Below are 23529 nucleotides of genomic sequence, written 5' to 3'. Positions count from 1 at the left end.
TGCAGCCTTTGCGAGTCTAAACTCTTAAATTTCCATGTTCAAAATCAAAATTTACCAGATCACCAAGGTTTCCTAAAACGGAAATTTTTTTACTAACAACTTTTCTGCTCCCGATATATAGACCCTTATTGACCGCTTATAGACCCTTATAGATAGGGCTGATATACCCTTAACTCTTTCACTACCGCAGTTTTTTTAAAAAAACTTTTCGCTTTAATTAAAAAAAAAAGTTTAAGATCACATATTATTCAAAACTAATAGAAATTCAAGTAATAAATCTGTTTGAAACCATAACAAACTATACATATATAAAGAAAGCCAAAGAAAAGATCTTTTTAAATATATAAAAGTTGAATACACATTAAAAAAACAAAAGCCGCTGTCAGCGGCTTGTGGTAGGGAAAGAGTTAAAGACCCTTAAAGAGACATTCTTTATAATCAAACTAACGTTTGGCTTCTAAACTAACAGAAGAACAATCAGCTGTTTCCTTGGAAACCGTGCAAAATAACTTAACAATTAAAAGATTTGAAGCATTTTTAAAACTTATGCAAGAGAAATAACATTTTTTTAAAATGTAAACTAAACAAGTTCCCACAGTTACACTAGAAGTGTCATTTTTAGGCCGTTTATAATGTGAGGGCGGGGATTCTTCTCGTTTATATTAAAAGAATATTTACACAAGTTAAATACTGTCAAGTATTTTACTTGTGTATATATTCTTTTAAAATTTACAAATACAAATAACAATATGCAATCAAAAGCCATTCAAAAATTCTCTTTTTCCCAAAAATCTCTTATTAAAAATTTCCCAAAAATTCTTATATAAATTCTTTCATAGAGTCTTCCTCAAAAAATCTTTTTAATTTTCTCATAGAATCTTCTCCTTAAAAACATTTTTTAGATTTTCTCATAAAATCTTCCAAAAACATTTTCTCTAAAAAATCTTCTCATAAAACTCTCCCAAAAATCTTCAATTAATTTTCCATAAAATCTTTGAAAAAAATCCCCTTAGATATTCTTTTTTATTCTTTAGACCGTTCTTTTTCAATGAGTTCTTCAAATTCGTTTAGTGCTTTTGTTTCAATACAGTTGCATAATTTTCACGAACCTTACAAATTGAACTATCATCATTTTATTAGTGCAGTTACAATTGACTTTCTAGCAGGGCTGTGGAGTCGGTAAGCTGCTGTTCCGACTCCGACTCCGACTCCGACTCCTTGATTTTATCATAGATCGACTCCGACTCCAACTCCGACTCCCGACTCCGACTCCTTCATAAGTAACCAATTTGTAACAACAAATAGTTGTTTGTTTTACTACAGTTATTTGTTTGTAACAACAAATAACTGTAGTAAAATGTTAACATTGGCTATTTTATCACTGATACAAATAATCCAACCACTTAGTGCTTTAAACAATATTTATAAGAAAACAATTTCTGAACAAACAACTTTTCTGAACTCTTGTTATGCAATAAACTCTTATGCAGTCGCTAATAACATTATGAATTTGTCAAAATCATGTTTGAAATATTGTCAGTTGGACAATATTTCAAACATAAAAGAACTTGTTCTTCTTTAAGTTCATATTCTTTAAGAATCTTTTCTACTAAGACCTGCAGAAATTCGCTGGTGTGATTAGCTTTGGTGTCTTTTACTGCCAATGTCTTGGTAACTGCTTCATTTTTTTCAAAAAAGAACTAGGCATTGATTTCAAAATAGTTCACTCTGTTAAGAAACACAAAGCGTCCCTTGAGACATTCATTAAGTTCTTCTTTTTGTTTAACAGCTTCTTCAATCACTAATTTTCTAATATTCTCTCTCTCCAGAGAAACAAAGTTAATTGAATACTTACAGTCTTTCTGTTTGTAGAGCAACTCTTTGGTGCTTGGTGGTGGCACGCCTAGCTTTCTACTAAGAATATGTTGCACAGCGCCAGACAATTTAAGTCGGGAGTTAGGGGATCATGAAGTTACATAGTTTAAGGGAAGGTAGAGGAGAGCGCAAGGGAGGTGATATATGATTCTCAGTGATAAGCAGCAAAATACCCTATTGCTTATCACTGTTTTAAAGGCCTAAAAATAACATGTCAAACTCTTTGTCCTCCAGTTGTTGGAAACTACAATTCCCATTGTGTCTGGATATCCTACAGCTTTCAGACCATCCTGGGACTTGTAGTTTTGTAACATCTATAAAATCCTTATAAAAATTATGAAACTGAAAGATTTTTTTTAAACCGGAGTCGGAGTCGGTACAATTTTTCCGACTCCACAGCCCTGCTTTCTAGTCATTTTTGTATGTGTGTCCACCAGATGTTTCGGCATTTCTCGCACTTTCCTTCGGTTGAATATCTTACATATTTGAATCAAATAAAACTTAAAGATGATTTTTAGAATTTCTTTTGTTTTCCCTTCTGACACACATTAGGTCGAAATTAAAAAAAATATCAACTTAAATTTCCGAAGAAACCCTCTAGAGGGGTTATTAAATACACCTTCCTAATTCAAAAAATGTAAAAGTTAAAATCAAACTATTTCGTCCGAGAAAAAAAAATTAGTTTGAAAATTTTCTTCACTTAACACAAAATGTTGAAATGATAGCATGTAAAATTTTGCATTTTTACAGCACTAGTAATGTTTTTTCTATATTTAATCATCGTCTTAAAAGATATCTAAGGTAATTTATTCAATTTAGGTGTATTTTCATGAGTTTGCATTTTTCATTTTTTTTCTGGGAAAGGGCAAAATTATGTATAAAGATAGCACAAAAAATAAACAAATGATACTTTCTGGGAAAAGACTTTTTTTTTTTGCAAGTTTTTTGTGAAAACTGCAAGTAAACATTTATTCTCCTGTATTTAAAAAAAATGCCTGATTTTGCCATAACTTATTATGACTGCAAAAAAACTAATTTCTCTGCTTTCAAAAGCGCTCTAGACAGCTCATATCTTTTCTGATTGATCGTGTCAAAGAACTCTTTTCTTCTCAAACCAACTTTACTGATCCAAGAATCGTGATTGGAATGTGTGATCATTGCCGAGTTCGCCTTCTAAAAAAGCACAATAGAGAGAATGTCTGCCTTCACTGTTCAACTTTAACTCCATCAAAATTCGCCCTCTAACTAGAGTTCAAGGGTGTGATTTTCTTCTCTGCAAAATTGGCCATCTGAAACTAAATTAAACACACCCCTTATCAGCACCTCAACAATCTGTTGTTAATCAGCAAGCCAAAGTTTAAAAAAGGAGCTTGTTCTAAATCTTTTAGGATTTCAAAGTTTGAAACCCTAAAAGATTTGAAACCCTAAAAGATTTGATAAAAAATTGATAAAAGATTTGATAAAAAGTTGCTAGGGCATAACACCAACTTATACTGGAATGAAATAAAACACAACCCCAGATTTCAGTTTCAATGGATGTCTTCAGGAGATTTTTTCCAAGCTTGAGGTATTTTATGTAAAGTGAGACAATCTGATTTTTTGTTAGTTATTTTCATAGATGATGCAGCAAAAAACGCATTTGACACATATTTAGAGGTGATTAAGTAGGGAGCTTAGGCAATTTTTATAGCCAATGTAAATCTTTTTTATTTAAAATGCATTGGATTCCTTAATATACTTTATTTTCAAAATGGTTTCAACCACTTCTTTAGCTTATTTAGTTCCAAAGATATTCGTGTTTTAATATTTTCAATTCATATGCATTTTATGAAATATCTCTTTAAAGTTTCTCGTTAATCTTTTGGCACCGAAAAAAAAAACTTTATCTTTTTTTCTTGCGTAAAAAGTTGCGTTAACAATAAAATATCTTAAAGACGGGGGAAATTTATAAAATTTCCACTTAGTAAACAAAAAACCCACCCTATTAGACTACCAAAAACAAACAAAAAAACTGATTGACATAATAAATAAATAGTTGCAGAATCTATTTTTATGTGGGGACGAAAGAATTAGCTTAATTTACTTGTATATAAACAAAACTGAAACATTTAAAGTTAAATAACTTTATCAATTCTAAAGCAAAACGATGTCTCCAAAAAAATTATTGTAGTGCGACCTTTTCTAAAAAAAATAACATTATATACACATATATACTATTTATTTTCATGGGTGGGTTTTCATTCTTCAACACCTACATAAATCATTTGTTGCGTTTTTTGGACGAAGTTTTTCAAAAACGTTCGATATATTTTTTTCCTCGATAAAATGTCACGTGACAAAACTCCCTAGATTGAGAGAGTTTAGTTTTTAGTTTTGTTAGATATTAACAACAATGAAGGGCTAAAAATTTTAATTATAACAACCCCAGATTTCAGTTTCAATAGATGTCTCAGGAGATTTTTGCCAAGCTACGATCAAATAGTTTTCTTTGAGTTCGAAAATATAAAAATTAATTAGAAAAGCCAAAATAACTCTAAATATTAAAAAAGGATGCCTTCAAACCCTCTCACGTAACTTTAACAAAACGACATTTATTTTAACTCAAGGGACTGCAATAGATGAATAAGAAAAGGAAAACAGATGAGAAATGAATTTGATGATTATAAAAAAACATGGAAAAATTAAAAAGTATCTATGTCATTATCAGGTGCCTCATTAAAACTGATCGCCTATTTGGAAACAACAGTCCTTTCATAACAAAAATTTTTCAAAAGGAACCTTTAAATTTGAAAATAATATTACAGAATATTTTAATGTAGAAGGATTTTCTACGTATTGATACAAATGGTCTTCTCATTGTGTAAGTAAATTGCTATTGTTCTTACAAATATTTAAATATTATTTCGAGCTTAAGATTTTAAATAAGCAAGTAATTGGGCAGGAAAAAAATGGAATAAGTAGAATTTCTCTACTATTAATTTTATGACTTTTATTTATTGATAGATAATTAACAAGTAGAAAAAAAAAAATTATCATGATTAATTTCAGATTGATACATCAGATAAACTTAAATATCAAATGTATATTTATATTCAGATATAGATGTACAGTAGCGTGCAAAAGTTCAGAAACACCTACTCAGTTTCTAACGCAGAACTTTTTACAAACATTCTCAAATAACCTGAAATTTTTACCGAATGTGCTCTATATTATAACAATTCAAAATCCATTTCACAAAATTTTAAAAACTCACCGGTCAATTATTTTTATTGTTTTTTTGAAAAGGCTTCCGTGCAATAGTTTAGAAACAGTATAATAACCCGCATTTGTATCAGGTTTTTGTAAACAAAAGCATTATAAAAGGTCAACTTTTTTCTGAAATTCATTATTTGAATTAGCTTGAGATATTTCAAAAGCAATGAAGTATTGAGAAACTATTTGTAAAGTTTTATAATTCTATTACGTAGTGATATTTTAAAAGCATGGGAAAGGCTAAGGAAGTTTCAGATGAAATAAAGAAATTAATTATAAAAGCTTTGGGGAAAAAAATGACTTACAAAAGGATTTTTGAACTATACAATGTTTCTAAACCAGGAATATGTCACATTATGAAAAGGTTTCGTCAGCGCTAAACTATTGAAAGCAAGCCTCGTTCTGGAAGACCTAGAGTTACATTTGAAAAGGCTGATAGATTATTATTAAGGATTTGCAAGAATAATCCTCGCATGACTGCTGTCGAACTTAATTCAATTATGCATCAGTTTCATGGCACAAACTGTAGCATGATATAACTAAACGTCGATTACGACAAAATAATCTGTATGGTCGCCGTCCAGTTAAGAAACCTCTTATATCTGCGAGATATTTAAGAACCAGAATAAAATTTGCGAGAGATCATCTCAGTTAGACAGTTAATGATTGGTTAAAAGTCCTTTTCTACGATGAATCAAAGTTTATGCTATTCAGTAGTGACGGAATTAAATATTAGACGTCCAATAGGAGACAGATTCAATCCAAAATATCAGTTACCTACTGTTAAACATGGAGGAGGAAATGTTATGGTTTGGGGGTGTTTTAGTCGTGACAACCTGGATCCCATTCATCGCATAGAAGGTATTATGGACCAGAGAGTTTATTTAGACATAATGATGAACATTATGGTGCCCCATGCAAAGGAAAAAATGAATCGCAATTGGATCTTTCAACAAGATAATGACCCAAAGCATTATGCCAGATCTTTTAAGGAATATTTTCAATAAAAAAAAAATCAACATTCTTGAATTCCATTTAGCATCTTTGGGAGTACATTGACAGGCAATTATTTGGTAGAAAATCAACCAACAAAGACTATTTGGTTTGATTAAAAAATGTTGGTATAATATTCCTCAGGATGTTCTCATTTAGTTGATTTGATGCCTCATCACTGTGATGCTGTTTTAAAGGGAAATGGATATGCCACCAAATACTAACTTTTTTATTTAAACTATTTTATTAAAAAATTGTAAATTTTGAAAGTTTTATTAAATACTTCAGCTTTATAGAAATAAATAATAATCCAAATTCAGCTGTTTCTAAACTTTTGCACGGAAGCCTTTTCAAAAAAACAAAAATTAATTGACCGGTGAGTTTTCAAAATTTTGTGAAATGGATTTTGAATTGTTATAATATAAAGCACATTCGGTAAAAAATTTCAGATTATTTGAGAAAGTTTGTGAAAAGTTATGCGTTAAAAACTGAAAAAGTAGGTGTTTCTAAACTTTTGCACGCTACTGTATTAGGGAATCAATTATAATAAATAGACTTGTTTTAAATAAATTATTCTTTCAATTCTTTTTCATATCAAAAATAATTTCCATATAGTAAATTCACAATTGTACGAATTCATATCCCCACTTTTAATTATAACAATCTGTCATCTTAAAAAGCTCTTGAACTTCATAACAACCACCACAGAGATCATCCCATACTACTTCATTTTCAATTTGAAACATATTGCACAAAGGCGCCTTTAGTCTTATAATAAGGAAGTACATTAGGAAAAAAAGACTTAGCTACATCAAAAGCTAAACTAGTTCTCCCTACTCCAGGTCCAGTTTTAAAATTACATTTAGGCTGTTTTTCATTCTAATATAAAGTGGTAATGACCTGTTGTGCACCATTATTAATAATCTTATTTGAAGAAAATAATTCATCAATTTTCCTATTTGTACAAGTCTTAACCTTTGAAAAAGCATTTCACCAGGGATGTTAGTCCAATATTGATTACTAAAACGGAAATTTTCCTTACAACAATATAAAATTGCTTGTTTATATTTTTTACATATAACATTGTTTATTTTCACTAAAATTTTCTTCTTCGGATATTTGAAATTTCCTTTTTAATCTTTTAAAATTGTTAACATATCTTGATATCGATTTATTCTTTGTCGTCTTGGAATATATTCTATATATAACTCTTACGTATCTTTCAATCTTATTCCCTTCTTCATCTTCTTGCTCTTCTGTATTTTATCATGCGAGGTCATACATTTTTGTCGCATGTTTCTAATTTATGGTTTCATGTAATTTATGTTTTTGAATGGCATCAAGGCAACCAATCAGCTTTATGTTTTTATTCAATCACGCTAAATATGATAGCGTATGTTTATTTTCTTCCAAGCGAGGTTTTAACTTCAGCACGAGGTTTTTTTAAACTAATATTTCAAGAAAAAATGCAAAAGAAGAAAAAATTATATTTCTCAAATTAATCGTTGCTCCGAAGTTTTATTATAGCAAATAATAACTTTTTCGCTCCTAAGAACAACAAATATAATAAATAATATTTTTAAAGTGAAAATTTATCTCCATTAAAATTTATCTCCATTAAAGCTTTTTGCAAGAGACTTGGTAACAAAGTTACTCATGATAATAAAAATGTGACTGCGAACAAATTTTTATTTTAGTGTTTTTGATTTTTCTCTAGGAAAAAGGTGAGTAACCAATGTGATAGAAAAAAAAAAAGGTTAACATTTAGTCGACGCATAATCTTCATAAGATTAAATACCATTGGAACAAGTCAAATATCACATAATCCATTTATTCCAATCTGTACGCTTGACCATATGGAGACGATGGATTTTTTACCTCATAACATGATATTCCTGCTGCAACGATCGCCATAAAAACACCTAACCAACCAACAAAATATGACCAATGAAACCGAATACTGTTGCTGAACTGATCATCGTTGAAATAGGTAAAGATAGAGAGTCCAATTATCAAACTGAGACCTAAAAAAGAGGACAGCGAAGTCATATATTTTCCAGGAAATCACAATAACCTTAACATAATTTCCAAGAAATCAAATAAAATACAGTATTGTTAAACAATAACCTGAATATAATCTAGTAAAAAACATTCCTAGACGATTCTTATCAACTGAAAAATCTGAAAAATTCCCCCCCAGTAAAACAAACTGAATAAAGATCAAACTTATTTCTTACCGCCAATAATCACAAAGACCACCAAACATCCTAATCCAAATGTTCGAGGTCGTATCACGACAAGTACAAAGTATAAAAGTCCAGCAACGAAAAATCCCAACCCGATCACGTAGAACGTTCTTACATAATTAAAGAAACCTGGACAAAAGTTTAAAACAAACTATAAAAGTTATTCAAACAAAATAACAGGTTTTTTTTTCACTCATCAAACAATTAGAAATATCACCAGGCAACGATGCATCGTTTGGAAGATCTTTACAAGTAGTTTGTCCTTTGCGTGAAATGCACTTGCGCCATAAACCGGAATAAAACCCAAGGTTTTCAATCCAATTATCGGTACTAAAACTTACGACAAGGCAAAGAATTGCAGCCATTAAAAAGAACAATACGGTCAAACGAATCTTAAGTTCCATTGTAAATCTAAAAATTAAAAAACGATTGTTTTTCTGAACTTTTGTTGTAATATATCCCCTTTTTTTAATGCATTTAAAAGCTTAAGGTTGCTACAAACCTTTCGTCTTCAAAATTATTTCGTATGAGAATCCAAATTTTCTTCCGGAATGTTTCCTCTTTAACTTCATTGAAACAACATGAAAAAAGAGTGTTGGCATAGAGACACTGACGTAATTGAATGATACTTTTTAAAATTTTCTTCATTTTCTTGAATATGTACAATAAAAAAAAAATCTACATAGATCACAATGCTCTAAATCGATGAATTTATATTTTATGAGGTTGCTTATAAATATCTAAAAAAAAAAAAAACCCGCCATTTCAAATCGAGATCACTAAGATTTTTTAGCGGTTTCTTAAATTATTTCGATGATTTTTAAAAAAATTATATAAAAAAAAAAGAAGAGATTTTTTTTATATTTATATTTCGAACACATTGCATAACCAAAAAAAAAAAAAAATTAAAAAAAAGTAAAAAAAAGTATCAGTTTTGGTACCAAATCAAAAAAGATAATCAGGTCAAAAAACTAATTAAAAAAATATTTAAAAAATATTAGGTCACGTTTAATTCAGTATTTTGCATGACCATCACGTGCTTTTACGTTGACTCGATATATTTTTGCAAAGATTCAATCAGATGCATACACAATTCCTTTGGAATTTCGTTCCAATTTTTTCCAGTGCAAGTTTCAATTGCGCAGAGGTTTCTTATTTTCTCTTGATAATTTCTTGTCTATCCATGACCAAATATTTTAGATGATGTTCAGGTCTGGTGATCGTGCTAGCCAGGATAGTAGAGTAATATGTTGCCTTTGAAACCACTCTTTCGTCAAGTTACTATTGTGCGCCATTTCACCGTCCTGTTGGAGAATCCAATTTCTACGCCTTCCAAATATGATCTAGTTGTAGATTGAAGCTTATTTTTCAAAGTCTTTTAGTAAGTATACTGGCTAATTCTCCCTTTAAAAATATTTTGAAACCCTATCCCCTTATGAGAAATGCATCCCTATATACCTATCGAGCCGCCACCGCCTTTTACTTTGGTACACAAAATCTTTCCCTATATTTCTCTGAAGCTAAATCTTTTAACGATAAATCTTGATTACTATTAACCACCTCAAAATTTAATTCATCACTAAAAATGACCTTAGACCAATCTTCTTTTGACCAGAGAAGTCTTTCCTTACACCATCTTTTAATCCCATCTGTCGCCCTTAAAAGCGAGTCTCTGGCAGCAACATAACAGTCAATAACTTTTTATTAAGACACCTTCAAATTGTACTGTAACTAATACTAGCGTAACCAGCCTTATTACTAAACTTTGCTGACGATTCTCGGTGGCTAATTTTAGGATCTTTCCATATCCTTCGATACAAAATAAGCTTTGATCCCTAGAATTAACTTTTTACAGCCTGCCGACTCTTAGTGAATCTTTTACACCATTTGAAAATTTGCAGTTTTTCAGCGTTGTTTGGACACAGTATATTGAAACACCACATATTCTTGTTATCTCTCGTTGACTTTTTGTGTTATCTTTAGATGGATATACTTCTGGTGTGTCAAGAACTTACAAACAAAAATATTTCTTGAAATATTGGTTAGAAATTGATTTTTTTTTCGAATTTATTTGTTCCTTATATTGGTCGAAGCGACTACAAATTTTTAGGATTCTCATATAATTAATTTAAGAGTTATTAAGTTTAAATTAATTGACCTCACATTTTTGACACATTTTTTTTTTTCACCAAATTCTCTTTTTAAGTTGAATTTGGTGCCAAAATAACATTTATTTTTTTTATTTATTTTGGCTATACAATATATTCCAAATAGAAATGAATAAAAAAAAATCTCCATTCTTTTTTTTTAAAAAGCATGTAGATTTTTTTTTTTTATTTATTTAAAAATAAAATTTATGACCTTATATTTTTGAAAGCCACGATATAAAACTGACACTATCAGATAAAACCACGGTGGTAAAAAATATTTTTTTTCAGAATGTAAAATTAAAATGGGTTGTATCAATCACAATTTCAAAACTTTTTTCGAAAAAAGTTTAAAATTTTTTTGAAAGGATTTGCAAAACTCTGCTTAATCTAACTTTTTTAATTTTTTAACTTAATTTAACTTTTTGTTAAAAGTCTGTAAAATATTTTTGCTTCTCTCCTTCTTCTGGATGGTCACCAGTCTCTTATATCTCTGGATGGTCACCAGTCTCTTGTATCTTTGGCAATAGGCATTGAACAGATGTTATAGCGTTTTATATTACCTCTTCAACACTATAGCACCTCCTAATTTTTTCAGAATAAATTTCAACAAAAAGTTTTTGGCAATAGATAATTGACTATGGTAAAAAATGCAAAGATCTACACTATCCTTTAAAATCAAGGAACCTAAAAAAGAAAATGCTTATCAAGGAAACAGAAACGTTTCAAAATATTATCTTAAAACAATTTTTATCTTAAAATTTTTTTATCAGGTATACTATTTGCAGGTGAATGTGGAATGTCTTCTTGTTTTGTACAAATGCAAAACATAAAAATAGTAACATCTCAAAACAAAGCAAACTTTTATCTAAATAACGTTAAATTGTAGGATAGCCTTACAATCTAATCATAAATTGTTCATTTTGAATCTGGATTTTATCTAGGAAGACGTCATAGCCTTATAATTAGTCTTTTATGTTTCATTAAACACAACAAATGTTGTCTAGTAGAAGCTTAAAATAAAACTATCGCTGAAAGATGACAAAATGGCATGTGCATAAAACTCAAAATTTCAGAAATACTGTACGGAGACGTTTGGATGATGGAAGGTTTTACAGTTCCCATACAGCAAAAAAAAAAAACCATTCATATCAGCAAATAAGCTAAAAGCAAGTTTGAAAATCACAGAGGCTCAAAGGCAAACGAGTCGAAGTTTAGCATGAAAGATTAAGGAAACTAAAAACGAAAATGATTGTAGACGAAATACGAGACCACCAATTGCCAAATCATTAAAACCAATACAATTATAGAAGCCTTGAAACACGGGGGGAGGGGGGTGGGGTGGCAAAGGTTAATGGTTTGGAAGCGCTTTTCAGTATTTTCTTGATTGGGATCACTCGATTGCATAGAAAGCTCCAATTTTAAGTGATGTAATCTTAGCCATTCCGCAGTTATGAGACCAAAGTTTATAGAGAAATTGCTTAAGATGATTAATGACGTAAGAAAAGAATACCAATGACCAAAGTTTCCTCAAAAATCTTTGGAGATGAGCAAAAGGATCTAATTTTTAAAATTACTTGTCAGGGTTCATCGCGGCAACTTCAAATCCTTTAAAATTGAGTTGAATCCAAAGGTTTTAAGTTTTCCGCATTCAGTGATTTTTTTTTTCCCTCTGGTAAGTCCAGAACGATTTTGAATTAAAGCCTAACGGCGTGACTACTTAAACAGCTTAGAGGCCATAAAGATACATCGACTGCCATTTAAGTTCAGTTCACGTAATCACAACGTAAAAAAGAAAAACATGTTTGCGACACATTTTAAATAAATTCATTGAAATACATTTTATAGTAGAAAACAGAAATATTCCAAACTAAATTATGCTAAATCAAGCATTCTTAGATTACAAATGAAAAATTCTCATTCAAACGAACTATAGAAAAACTAAGCCTCATTTATTTTAAACGTATTGTTAAGAAAATTTAAATCTCTTCTGTCAACAGCAGATAATAAGTCCATTCGTCCTAAAAGCGATGAAGTCATTCGAAGCGTAGACCAAATATTCTCTGACATTGTACTTGCCGTGCGGGTTGGCTCTTCTTCCTAATGAAAAAGAAGTATTTTCGTTATTCATGCGCAACTTTGATCATTTAAGAAATATCCAGGTAACAACAATATAAATAGTATAACGAAATTTTCTTAAAAAAAAGAGAAGAAAAAAAGAAATTTGCAAGAATAGTCATATATAGAATAATAAAATTTGTATCTATTTTATATATACATTATTTATAACTCAACAAAGAAAGTAATAAAATATTTATTGTTGTTTGACCTTCCTTTGCATATTTAACGCTCCAAGAAAATGTTCAATCGCTTGTGGGTAAGCCTTTAAGTTCACGCAGCTTATACCGAGATTGTAACGACAACGAATGAATCCAGGTCTTAATTCTAAAGCGTTGCGGTAAGCTTCAATCGCTTCGACGCTTCTTCCGCTGTTTGCTAGAGTTGCGCCAAGTTTGTTCCAGAGGTTCGCCGAATCAGGCCGAGCTTGAATGCCCGTGTTAAAACAATCAACCGCTTTTTCGTAATCACCAACGATATTGAACAAAACACCGAGACCGATCTAATCCAATAAATGAAAACATGTTTTATGAAATTAAAATTTTAAAGCAACTAAAACTCTCATGTATTTTTTTTCAGCAAATACTTTTGATCTTACCTGAATGTCAGCATCTATATTCCCTTGCGGTGACAGTCGTGCTGCCGCTAGAAACAAATTTTCGATGTCCTTTACTACGGAGGATGAAGCAATAGATGACGTGACTTTCAAATTATAGCGCGTATCATGTCCCGAAACAAGATGGTTATATCTACAAAATACGCAACGGTAAATTTTCTTTCAAACAAAAAAATTTTAAAAATTTACGAAAAATTACAGACTAGTAAATATTAGTCGACAAAAACGTCATAAAAATTTTCCTTCAACCAACAAGTTAAACAAAAACAAAAACACTCACTTGGGATTGTGCTGTATCCAAGCTTTCAACGTGTCACAAGCCTTATAAACAAAAGAGTCAAATTTACACATACATTCTGTCGAGCGCGCGCGTATTTATATGCATTTTAAAGATATTGTGTATAATCAGTTAATCTTAAGAGTTGCGTTTAGTCAATTGAAATTTTAGTACAAATAAAAATAGAAAACTCAAAAAATAGAAGTACAAATAAAATAGAAAATTCAAAAAATATAAAATAAAATTAAAACTTGAGTTATTCAGATTTAGGCAATAACAACGTTTTGTAAAAAGTTTAGAACCCTCCCCCTACGCTAAAGGATGCTCATTTCAAAAAAAAAAAAACGTTTTATGAAACTTATCGGCATCAGTGTTTGGAAATTAAAAAAATTTCAAAACTAATTTAAAGACCTTTTGTCATTTTTGTCTTTGTTATTCTTTTTTTTTAGTCTTGATTTCTCCTAGAAAACTCTACATCTTCAATGTTTTTTTGGAAATATCTTGAATATTTCAAGATGGATTAAGACAAAAACTGTTTGGTCTTTGAAAAATTAACAAGACAGTTCTGTTATTTCTTGTTAGCATATGGATTTCAAGACTTTTTATCTCAAGACACTGATGCTTAGTATGAATACAAACGTATCAGACCATAAATTTGTGCAGTTTTAAAGGCAGAGTTCTTTTTTCATAAACTTCAGTTAATTCAATTCATTTTAAAAAACTTACATAGAAATATGTACTTCACTCATTGTTTATTGTTAATGGAAAAACCAAACGCTTATGCTTAATAAAAATCAAAATTTTAAAAACTTTTTTTTTTGGTCTCAATGATATAGTATTATTTGTATATTTAATATCTCCAGAATTTGTAGGAATATAATTGTGAGTTTTTTTTTTACATTAATGTCAATCACTACAGTGAACATATTGGCACTCTTAACTCCATCACGCACTTTTGGTACCCTTTCTCCCAGTCGGTTACATATGTCTGTTAGTAAAAAAGACAAAATAATTTTTTATTGGTTCAAATGTTTCAGTCGCATTTCCGAAAACATACTCAAGGATCTTTTTACGATTCAATCTTCTTGAGAAATCAAATTTAGATGGTATAACACGAAACCTTTAAGCGTGTTTTATCTACACATCCATAAATGCATTCTTTTTAAGGAAATAAACACCGCATATTTAAACATAATTTGTCAATGAGACACATTTTGTCGCCATAAATTAGGACAGTGATTTTGATTTTTGAAAGACAATTTATAAAAAGAAAACGTTTTTAAACCTTTGATTGGTTCATCTTACAAACATGAATTGATGACATGAATTATTTCTAGTGTCAGAAGAAAAATTTCAAAAAGGTCCATGACAGCATATAAAAAAAAGTTCCAACTGTGTCAAAGTTTTAAGAATTAGTTTAAAAGTATTCAGAAATGGAGGGTACCACTTTGTTTCTGCAAAATTTTTAAAATGATCTTCGATAGTTTAGAAAAATAATTTAATCTTCTGGATTTAGTAAAAGATTTTGCTCTTCTAGATACAACATTCTCACACTCATAAAAATCTACTGATTGATCAAGTAAACAGTAGTCATTAAAGTTTTCTCAAATATAATTAATAGTAAAAGGATTTTGTACTCAGTATAGGGTAAAAGAAGAAACCTTTGGATTCAACGCCACAAGATATTGCACTATTTTTTCAATGTCCAATTTGGTATGTTCTTTGGTAAATACTGATCTCTTTTCAACATGTCTTTTTTTTCAAAAGTGGCACTACAGGCTTTTCGAGTTTGTTTGTATCAAACGTCTTCTTATTATCAGCCATCAGATTCAAGTCTTCTTTGATGTTGGTAGGGGTAAATTTTTATGGTTCCTTTTTTGGATAAAATAAAAAAAAATTTTCTGATCTTGTTTCATACTTCCATTTAAACTTTAATTAATTGGTAATAGTTGCAAAATAAACATTTAATCGTTGTAAGATAAACATTTAATCATTGCAAGATAAACATTAAATTGTTACTAATAAACATTCAATCATTGCAGATGAGCATTTGACATATGATCAATAAAAGTTTTTCTTTGGCTCAAACCTTCCCACAGCCCATTTTAAAATGTAAATTATGTGTTTCTCAGCAAAAGAAATTATTTACAGAATTATCTGAAAACAGCTTTATCAATAAAAACCAAACCAAATATCAACTGTTTTTAGCTAGCAAGATAAAGGATAAAGGATATTATACTATTTTTTTTTTTTTTTTTGAACACTCAAAATCATACTAAATTAAAGAGATACTTTGGTTTATTGAAGTTTGTGGAATCGCTCATAGAAACATGTTATTACTACAAATATTCTTCTTTGAAAAATATTTTATCAGCTCTTCATAAATTCAACTAAAAACTGAGATGTACATATTTTTTCAGCAACTATTTTTTTGAACACAGTTGCATCTAAAAAAAATCTGTCCTGTAGTTCTTGAAAAATAATTACCTGCATCTGCATAGATTCATTGGTATAACTAACAGCAAGTGCCATTCGAGCTTCAAGATTGTCAGGATGTATATCTAAACACCTTGAGATTAAAGAATCAATATCAATCCATGTAAATAATATCCTTATAAAATTCTCTAAAACAAATTTGATCATTTTTCTTAAGAAGCGTACTCAAAGACATTGATTTATTAAAACAACTTAATCTTAGTAATAATAAAAGCAAGCAGTTTTCAATGAGAAATTTGTAGTTAAAGCAGTTTAATTAAAAGATTCTTCAGTAATTTAAAAAAACAACTTCTCAAATTGTTTAAACCACCTCACATTATAAAAGGTGAAACACGTTGTTTTACTAAAATATAATAAGATTTTAACAAAACGTTTATTTGATAAAATATATATTGATTTAATTGCAGCTAATAAAAAAAAATTACTTTTTTAAAGCACATATAGCCAACATTTCTTGTTCATTTTCTGCTTGACTTGTCCCTAGATACTGCCATGCCTTAGAAAAAAAAAAAAAAGTTTTATAAATATTAAGCCCAATATCAAAAGTTGAACCCATAAATTGCCAGTTATAGTCTTATATTAAAAATCAGAGGCATATGAAAAGTGTTGCAAATTCACATTTTTAAAAACTTCCATTACAACCTCCACAATTTACTCAAACAATTTTGCAAATTCAATTTCCCCTAATAACTCATGAACAACACACGAACAACCTACGAACAACACGTGAACAACACGTGAACAACACATGGTACTTGAACATTAAACTTATTTTCCCGATAAAAAACGTCTCAAGAAAATTCTTTTTCAAAAAGTTTTTTTTTTTTTTCAAAAGCATTATAAAGAAAAGGATTGAATGAAAAAAAATACCTCTGCATGGTTTGGGTTCACTTGAACCTAAATGCAAAATTATTTTAATGATAAGGTAAAATTAGTAAAAAGAAAATGCAAAACCATGTTATATCAACATTAATCTTTTAATGGATAATCATAAATGAAAGATTACATCGCTTGATCAACATCAATAACAACAGTTGCAATATCATTATGTACAACTGTAATCAACTTTGATTAGAAGCATAATTTTACTATTTGATGTTCAGAAACATTTTTTGACCATAAAGCATAATAAATTTATAAAACTATGGACCTTCTTTTGCAATTTCACACTTTAGGATGATGTAGAATAATATAATTTATTCAAAGAAAAAATTACTTACTGCTTCTTCAAACAAAAGTATAGCACTAATTAAATCTCCCTCATTTAATTTCTTTAAACCTTCTTCAAATGAGTTATTGACACCTGCAAATGGGTTCTTTGTTTCAAATGGATATTCCTTTAATGAAAGATTTAAACTCAAACTCAAAGATCTGAACTGTAAGAAACTCAAACAAATCTTAGAAAAGAAATAAGATTAAAAAAAAAAAAGAAAGTAATTTACAAACTTTGTCCTCTGCACCGTATGTATTTAAAAATAGTTCTTCCTCATTTTGAAACTGCTCTTGACTGAAATCCATAAAAGTGAAAGATTACACAATAGTAAATTTATAGTGAAAGAAAAACTAAAAGTAATGGTGTCTTTTTTGGTATCTTCAGTAAAAAAAACTTTACCTAAATAACTCCTTCCAATCTTCTTGTAATTTATTCCAGTATTCCTCATTTCCCTAATCATATATAATCTCATTACATGTAATCATATTCAATCTCATTATATGTAATCATATGTAATCTCATTACATGTAATCATATTTAATCTCATTATATGTAATCATGATTAATATTATATACAAAGTTTGTTGATACAAGCACTGACCATTTTCCTAATTGAATTTAATTTCCAAAAACCACATTTAATTCGATATAAAAAGATATTTGTCAATATTTGATTGATTTAATGTTTGATTTTGTTACACAAAACACAAATACATTTAACATATAAACAATTATTTTTCAACTAACTGTATCTGCTGACTCTTGAGTGAATTCTTCTATAAGAGTAGCAGGATCATTGTCATTTGTTGCGTATTCATGAACCCATTTGTTTGCTTGATCTGCCTTTTTGTGTAAAGTAAACATAATTATCAAACAATTTTAATAAACACAAAAATAATTATAAAATAAAAAAACATAATATTTTTTTTAGGAGACAAAATGAAATTATAACTCTTACAAATGTTAAAGTAAAGAAAAGGTCACATGTACCACAAGTAGATACATGGTGAAAAGTACCATGGTCTGCTACTTTTTAGGAGTATTTTGGTTTTACTTAAAAAAAAAGTACCTCAGAACTTATTTCATCTTCAAATGTATTTAGGATTTGATGAGCAGTCCTGTCATCTTCTAAAAACTTCTTTTCTAAGACATTGCTAAAAAGGGTCAACTTATAGAGAAATGCATTAAGCACAATAATCTTTTTGTGAAACATTCTTTCATCTTTTACACTTTTTTCAGTACATTACATCAACAACAAACTTTTACATTCACATTTTGTATGTTTACATTGGTGGTTTATATTTACATTACACCAACAACAAATATGATCTTTTTCACTTACATTTTGTAAGAAACATTTTTTCCTTCCAAGAAAAAAAAAAAAAAGAAAAAAAAAAGTAGCATACCCAAATTCATCCAGATACTCTGTTGCCCATTTGACATGGTGTACATTCATTGTTGGATCATGATATGATAATCCATAACGATGCATAGGAAGATGAAATGCAGATTTGAAAGAGTGATGAGTTGTCTGAGGTTCAAAAGCTTTGTGCAAACTTTCTGCTTAAAAAAGTTTCAAAAAAACTTTTTATAAAATAAAATTTTTTATACAAAAAATTTCATATCAAAACTACAAAAAAAAAAAAAAAATCAGAAAAACAAAAAATGAACTTTACCAGAAGAATCTATAAAATTCAATTCTCTTTGAAAATATTCAGTTTTCCACTCTTCTGACAGCTTCTCACTGATTCTTTCATGGTTCTCTATAGAATGCATAAAATTTTTTATGTTTAAAAATTCTTACAAACAACTTTTTTAGGTAAACTTAATGCTAATTGATGAAAATAACATAACAATAAAAACCTTATTTTGATAAAAAAAAAAAAAAAGAAGGACTAAATTTTTTTTTACGTTTTATTGAATCGATTACAGCCATATTTGAGGGTCTTTCAATTCTGTGCATTTCATTCAGTAAAAGTTGCATGTCAAACGTTTGAGGGACAAAGGAATAAGATTCCTAAGAAAGAAAACTGATCAACAAATTCAGTAATTATCCATATTACATAAAAAATATATTTCTTAATCAAAATTGATAATACGAAGTATAGCTTCAAGTATAAAACAAAGCAAAATGAAAAAAAATCAAACAAAAATTATATACAATTATAAACCTATTTTAAATTTATTTATTACTTTTAAATTCAAAATTTACATTTTATGAAGTGTTTAATAAAAAAAACAAACAAAAAAATAACAAATAAAAAATTTAAACCTGATGATTCGATGAAAGCTCAGCCTAAAAAAAACAAACAAACAATAAATCCAGTGAAACAGAAATTAGAATATTACTTATTTTCTTTGGTGCTTCTTAAGAAAATTCAAAAATGTATGAGCGAAATTTGAGAGTTGTATTTAAGTTTCGAAAGTACAAAAATAATACAACAGTTCTCTACTATCAGCTCTTTAAATGTATGCAACTTAATATTAAAAATGGTGTCTCTTGCTCTCACTGTATCACGAATTTAACAAGAACAAAAAGCTTTTGGATAAACATACTTTGTATACTTTGACGATATTATGATGTATGGCAAAACACAAATAGCACATGACATCAATTTTAATCAATTTATTTAAGCAGCAAAAAAAGAACATATTTTTAAAAAACAACTTTTCTGTAAGTAAATCTTGGAACTAACACAATTAGAGAAAATGGAACAACTAAACCTGACCCCGATTATCTTCAATTGTCTTAAATATAATAGTAAATTAATGTCTTAATTGTCTTAAATACAATCAAACCAAATGCTTCACATGATTTTTCTTTTACTACTTAAAATGAATATCAAATTTGAAATGGCATCAAATGTTGCAGATGTATACTGAGGTAACTGAAACAGGAACAGGAAAAAGAGGAACAATCTGGTACAATCACTGAGGTACCATAAACTGGAAAAATCACACAATCATACCCACAAAAATTATAAGTGTATAAAACTTGATTTTGAAGGTCCAATAGAATCAAATCATGTAATAAGAATAGTTTGACTACTATGTGAGCAAAATATTCTTATTATGGTTCAAGATGTTTCAACTTGAAGATTCAGTATTTTGGGTTAAATTTTGTCAAATTTTCTTAAACCATATTTAATATTTAAATTACAATCACAACAAACAGATTAAAGCATAACTAAGATTCAAATCAAAATCAATGCTTTAGCTAATAATAACACCACAAAGGAATAGTAGTTAGATAAATATTTCCTTTACAGTAAAACAAAGTTAACACAGCTTCTTAAGAATTACAGTAACAAATACATCAATTTTCTGAAGAAACTGAAATATTTCATCCCATTAATTCAAAAAGCGCAACTTTTGTTAAAAACAAGTGAAAGAAAAATGCCACAAAAAAAGAGGAAACAAGAGTTTAAAGAAACTCTTTTGTTAAATGTGGGTCCTTACATATCTTTGATATATGAAATTTGACAAATAAAAATTACTTGGCGTGAATTTCCTTCATGAAAGCGACTTGCTAATTCCATAAGTGGGTTCATTCTTCCACACTCCCCAGCAACTAGTTTTGCCATGGCCATTTTGAAAAAATTGTATTAACAGTAGCAAAAAACAAAAGAAGGCTGCAATTTTGAAACTAATAGAGTGCTTTAGAAAAGATCTACATCTATTTTTTTAAGTATCAGAACTCTAAATAATGAAAAGTAAATGAGCTTTATAAAGAAGTAAAAACAATTTTTTAAATAAATAATATTTCAGTTTTAATTCATAAATGAACATAGAGCACAGATATTTTTTAAAAAATCTACAAATACACAAAAAAATATTATTTCAAGCACTTCATTATAAATGCTTCATTTTCATGAGTCACATAATCACGGTAAGTACTTTTCATTAAGTAATATATTGGAACAACATGTAACAAATCAAAATCTAAAGTCAAATTTGAAAGCTCCCTAATGACATTTTCTATGTGTAAGTACAGCGCATTGGATGTTTCAATAGAGGCTTTAAAATGATGAAAAACTAAGAAACTTGTACAGCTTGTTGGATGGACATAAGCAATCTCTTCAAAGCATTGTGCAATTATAAAAAATATTCCATTCCAAAAATTGCTGAGCAAAAGTTCTTTAAGTATAAAAATACAACTGTGAGTAGATTTCAACATTCGCAACAGTTTTAAAATAGCCTCAATGCTTCCTTTTTTGTTGTCAAACAAAACAGAGCAAATGAAGAGGGAAAAAGAAGAATTATCTTTGTATGAGATACAATGACAATTTGGTAAAACATCACTGAAACAGTCAATATCGATTTCATCAGAAAATATTCCAATATGAGAATCTGTAGGAAGCTTCATTTTGCAAAAGAGCTTTTTTAACCCGAGTTTTAAGAAATTGTTGTGAGTAATTTTTTGGAGCTTGTAATATTGTAAGAGAAGGGCAGGGTTACAAAAGCAAGAATAACTAATAGATAAACAAGTTTTTCCAGTTATAAAAGTGCGAGTTTCAGCAAGGTAATTTAAACACTGATGTTGTGGCTTATACCAACTCCATTTTAAAAAAAATATATCATTTTCTGCATTGAATGAAGGAGTTTCTTTAATCTTGTCTCCTTTTGATTTCATGGAAGGCATTCTATCTACAAAAGAACCTTTTTTGAGATTTGGTTTGAAAATTTTTTTATCTGCACAATTTGTAGCCATCACTAATAGAGGAGAAATACAATTTTCAATTTGATGTATTTTAAACTCATTCAAAAATCTTTGAGCTATATAATGTTTAATCTGCATGATTTCATTATCGTGTTCAATGTTTGGATTTTTAAACAGTTCAAGATTAAGCAAAATACTATCAATCTGGATTCTACAAGATTCTAAAATGTAAGCTTTGATGGTCGATAAAAAAGATTTTGGTATCAGATGAAAGTCTTTGGTTATTAAAGCAAAATTATTATCCAAAGCAGCTTGATAAAAAGTGAGAAACAATTTCTCAAACAGTTTTTCCCTTTTGTATCCCTCACAAACCACATAAACTTCTGAATTCCCAGCTTTACTGGGGCCCGGTTTACTTAGAGTAACATTTTCAAATGAACTATATAATAAAAAAAGCAAACAGATTGTAAATTTTTCAAATATTGTAAAAATTTTTAAGATGAATTTTCCTTTATCAGCAAGTATATTCATGGCAGTAATGATTTCCCAAAGAAGGAGTGGAGCAACTATATTTTCTTGCTCAGCAGGGTCATCAGAACAATCTATACTACCATCAGCTGTAACAAAATCAATAGAGCTATCTACACTTTCTTTTAAAAACTCCATATTTGTGCTGCTCATGATATTTCCAGAGAAATCTTTTCCGAAATTCCAGTTTGATAAAGTTTCAATTATGAAACGATCATCAACAATCATTTCCCCATGAATGTTGCCTTCATAATATGGATTCAATGTTACACCAACCCAATTAAACGCAATCGTAGAAAACTTGCTCTGTAAATAGTGATTGAGAGATGAAACAAACGCACCAGGAGCTTCACACAAATGTACAGAATTCACACCTGATATTGTTTCAGAAAAGAAGTCAAAAGTGTTGAGTATTGCATATAACTTAGCCCAAGCTTGTGTAACAAATTCAGCTTTTATATACTTTTTAAGGTATGATACAATTAAACCACATTTATGTGTGTGAGTAGTATGTGCACGCCAAATTTGAATATCAATGTTATTCAATAAGGACTTTGTGGTATTAAGCTTTTTCTTCTCTGTTAACAATATTGAATCAAAGTTTTTCAGATCATCTTCTGTCATCAAAATATCATTCATTACGAATGTCAATGGATAGACTCTACTGAAACATTCATCCCAGTGATGCTCAAAAGCTTTATCAGTTCGCCTTTTCTTTGCTCTCTTTTGCTTGTTCACCATACTAAAGAAAATTTAAACTGTAAATATTTTTTTTTAAAAAAAACAAATATCAAACAGTTTTTAATACCAACAAAAATGACTAAAAAAAAGTTGAGTAAAAACATTTGCAGAGTGAAAAGAAAACATAAATTAAAAAAAAAGCTTATCACAAATGTGAACATTATTTTGTTTGTTTTGTACTACATGGGTGATGTGGTAGTGCACATGCAACAATTAAGTGAAAACATCAGCAGGTACTTTGGTATCATAAAAAGATAAAAACAAAACTAAAAAACAAAAATAAAGAAAAAATTCACAAAAAAAAAACAAACAAAAAAAAAACAAAAAAACAAACAACAACAACAACTTGTTAACATAAAAAAAAGAG

The 23529-nt window shown here is 29.1% G+C and overlaps 3 protein-coding genes across 8 annotated transcripts; all 3 read right to left on the bottom strand.

The window, feature by feature from the left end:
• Nucleotides 1–6679: 6679 nt before the first annotated feature.
• Nucleotides 6680–9011, bottom strand: LOC145185481 (uncharacterized). The gene is made up of 4 exons (XM_080061399.2): nucleotides 8869–9011; nucleotides 8584–8777; nucleotides 8358–8495; nucleotides 6680–8144 (listed from the first exon to the last, which is right to left on the bottom strand). The coding sequence occupies exons 2-4, from the start codon at nucleotides 8768–8770 to the stop codon at nucleotides 7951–7953; spliced, it is 519 nt and encodes a 172-aa protein (XP_079917525.2). The 5' UTR covers nucleotides 8771–8777; nucleotides 8869–9011; the 3' UTR covers nucleotides 6680–7950.
• Nucleotides 9012–12317: 3306 nt separating this feature from the next.
• LOC145185150 (peroxisomal targeting signal 1 receptor-like) lies at nucleotides 12318–20939 on the bottom strand. 6 transcript variants are annotated; one of them, XR_016455539.1, is made up of 17 exons: nucleotides 20731–20939; nucleotides 19506–19529; nucleotides 19145–19250; nucleotides 18910–18996; nucleotides 18640–18796; nucleotides 18303–18387; nucleotides 17981–18076; nucleotides 17633–17685; nucleotides 17467–17527; nucleotides 17241–17357; nucleotides 16891–16917; nucleotides 16446–16516; nucleotides 16012–16085; nucleotides 13528–13568; nucleotides 13230–13380; nucleotides 12843–13133; nucleotides 12318–12613 (listed from the first exon to the last, which is right to left on the bottom strand). XR_016455539.1 is itself a non-coding variant. In XM_090097513.1 (17 exons), the coding sequence occupies exons 1-17, from the start codon at nucleotides 20821–20823 to the stop codon at nucleotides 12455–12457; spliced, it is 1701 nt and encodes a 566-aa protein (XP_089953639.1). In that variant the 5' UTR covers nucleotides 20824–20939; the 3' UTR covers nucleotides 12318–12454. The 6 variants fall into 6 exon arrangements, 4 of the variants coding, with proteins under 4 accessions (XP_089953639.1, XP_089953640.1, XP_089953641.1 ...); XM_090097513.1 differs by having other exon boundaries at nucleotides 16012–16093; XM_090097514.1 differs by having other exon boundaries at nucleotides 16012–16093; nucleotides 18640–18793.
• Nucleotides 20940–20977: 38 nt separating this feature from the next.
• LOC145185149 (cap-specific mRNA (nucleoside-2'-O-)-methyltransferase 2-like) lies at nucleotides 20978–23388 on the bottom strand. Its single transcript, XM_080060948.2, has one exon. The coding sequence runs from the start codon at nucleotides 23160–23162 to the stop codon at nucleotides 21069–21071; it is 2094 nt and encodes a 697-aa protein (XP_079917074.2). The 5' UTR covers nucleotides 23163–23388; the 3' UTR covers nucleotides 20978–21068.
• Nucleotides 23389–23529: the final 141 nt, after the last annotated feature.

Source organism: Hydra viridissima, unplaced genomic scaffold (assembly GCF_058129835.1).
Source record: "Hydra viridissima isolate aposymbiotic clone 2 unplaced genomic scaffold, HvirCarnegie_v1 scaffold_9, whole genome shotgun sequence".
Taxonomy (NCBI): Eukaryota; Metazoa; Cnidaria; class Hydrozoa; order Anthoathecata; family Hydridae; genus Hydra; species Hydra viridissima.
This window is presented reverse-complemented; position numbering and strand designations above follow the sequence as displayed.

Bases quoted from the DNA above. Each gene is read 5' to 3' on its own strand.
- LOC145185481 (XM_080061399.2), bottom strand. From the start codon at position 8,770: ATGGAACTTAAGATTCGTTTGACCGTATTGTTCTTTTTAATGGCTGCA. The intron at 8,496-8,583 runs GTGATATTTCTA...ACTTTTGTCCAG, and splicing joins AAACGATGCATCGTTGCCTG to GTTTCTTTAATTATGTAAGA. The intron at 8,145-8,357 runs GTAAGAAATAAG...CCTCTTTTTTAG, and splicing joins GGTCTTTGTGATTATTGGCG to GTCTCAGTTTGATAATTGGA.
- LOC145185150 (XM_090097513.1), bottom strand. From the start codon at position 20,823: ATGGCCATGGCAAAACTAGTTGCTGGGGAGTGTGGAAGAATGAACCCA. The intron at 18,077-18,302 runs GTACTTTTTTTT...TTACACAAAAAG, and splicing joins AAGATGAAATAAGTTCTGAG to GCAGATCAAGCAAACAAATG. The intron at 16,094-16,445 runs GTAATTTTTTTT...TTTAATCTCAAG, and splicing joins GCTATATGTGCTTTAAAAAA to GTGTTTAGATATACATCCTG.
- LOC145185149 (XM_080060948.2), bottom strand. From the start codon at position 23,162: ATGGTGAACAAGCAAAAGAGAGCAAAGAAAAGGCGAACTGATAAAGCT.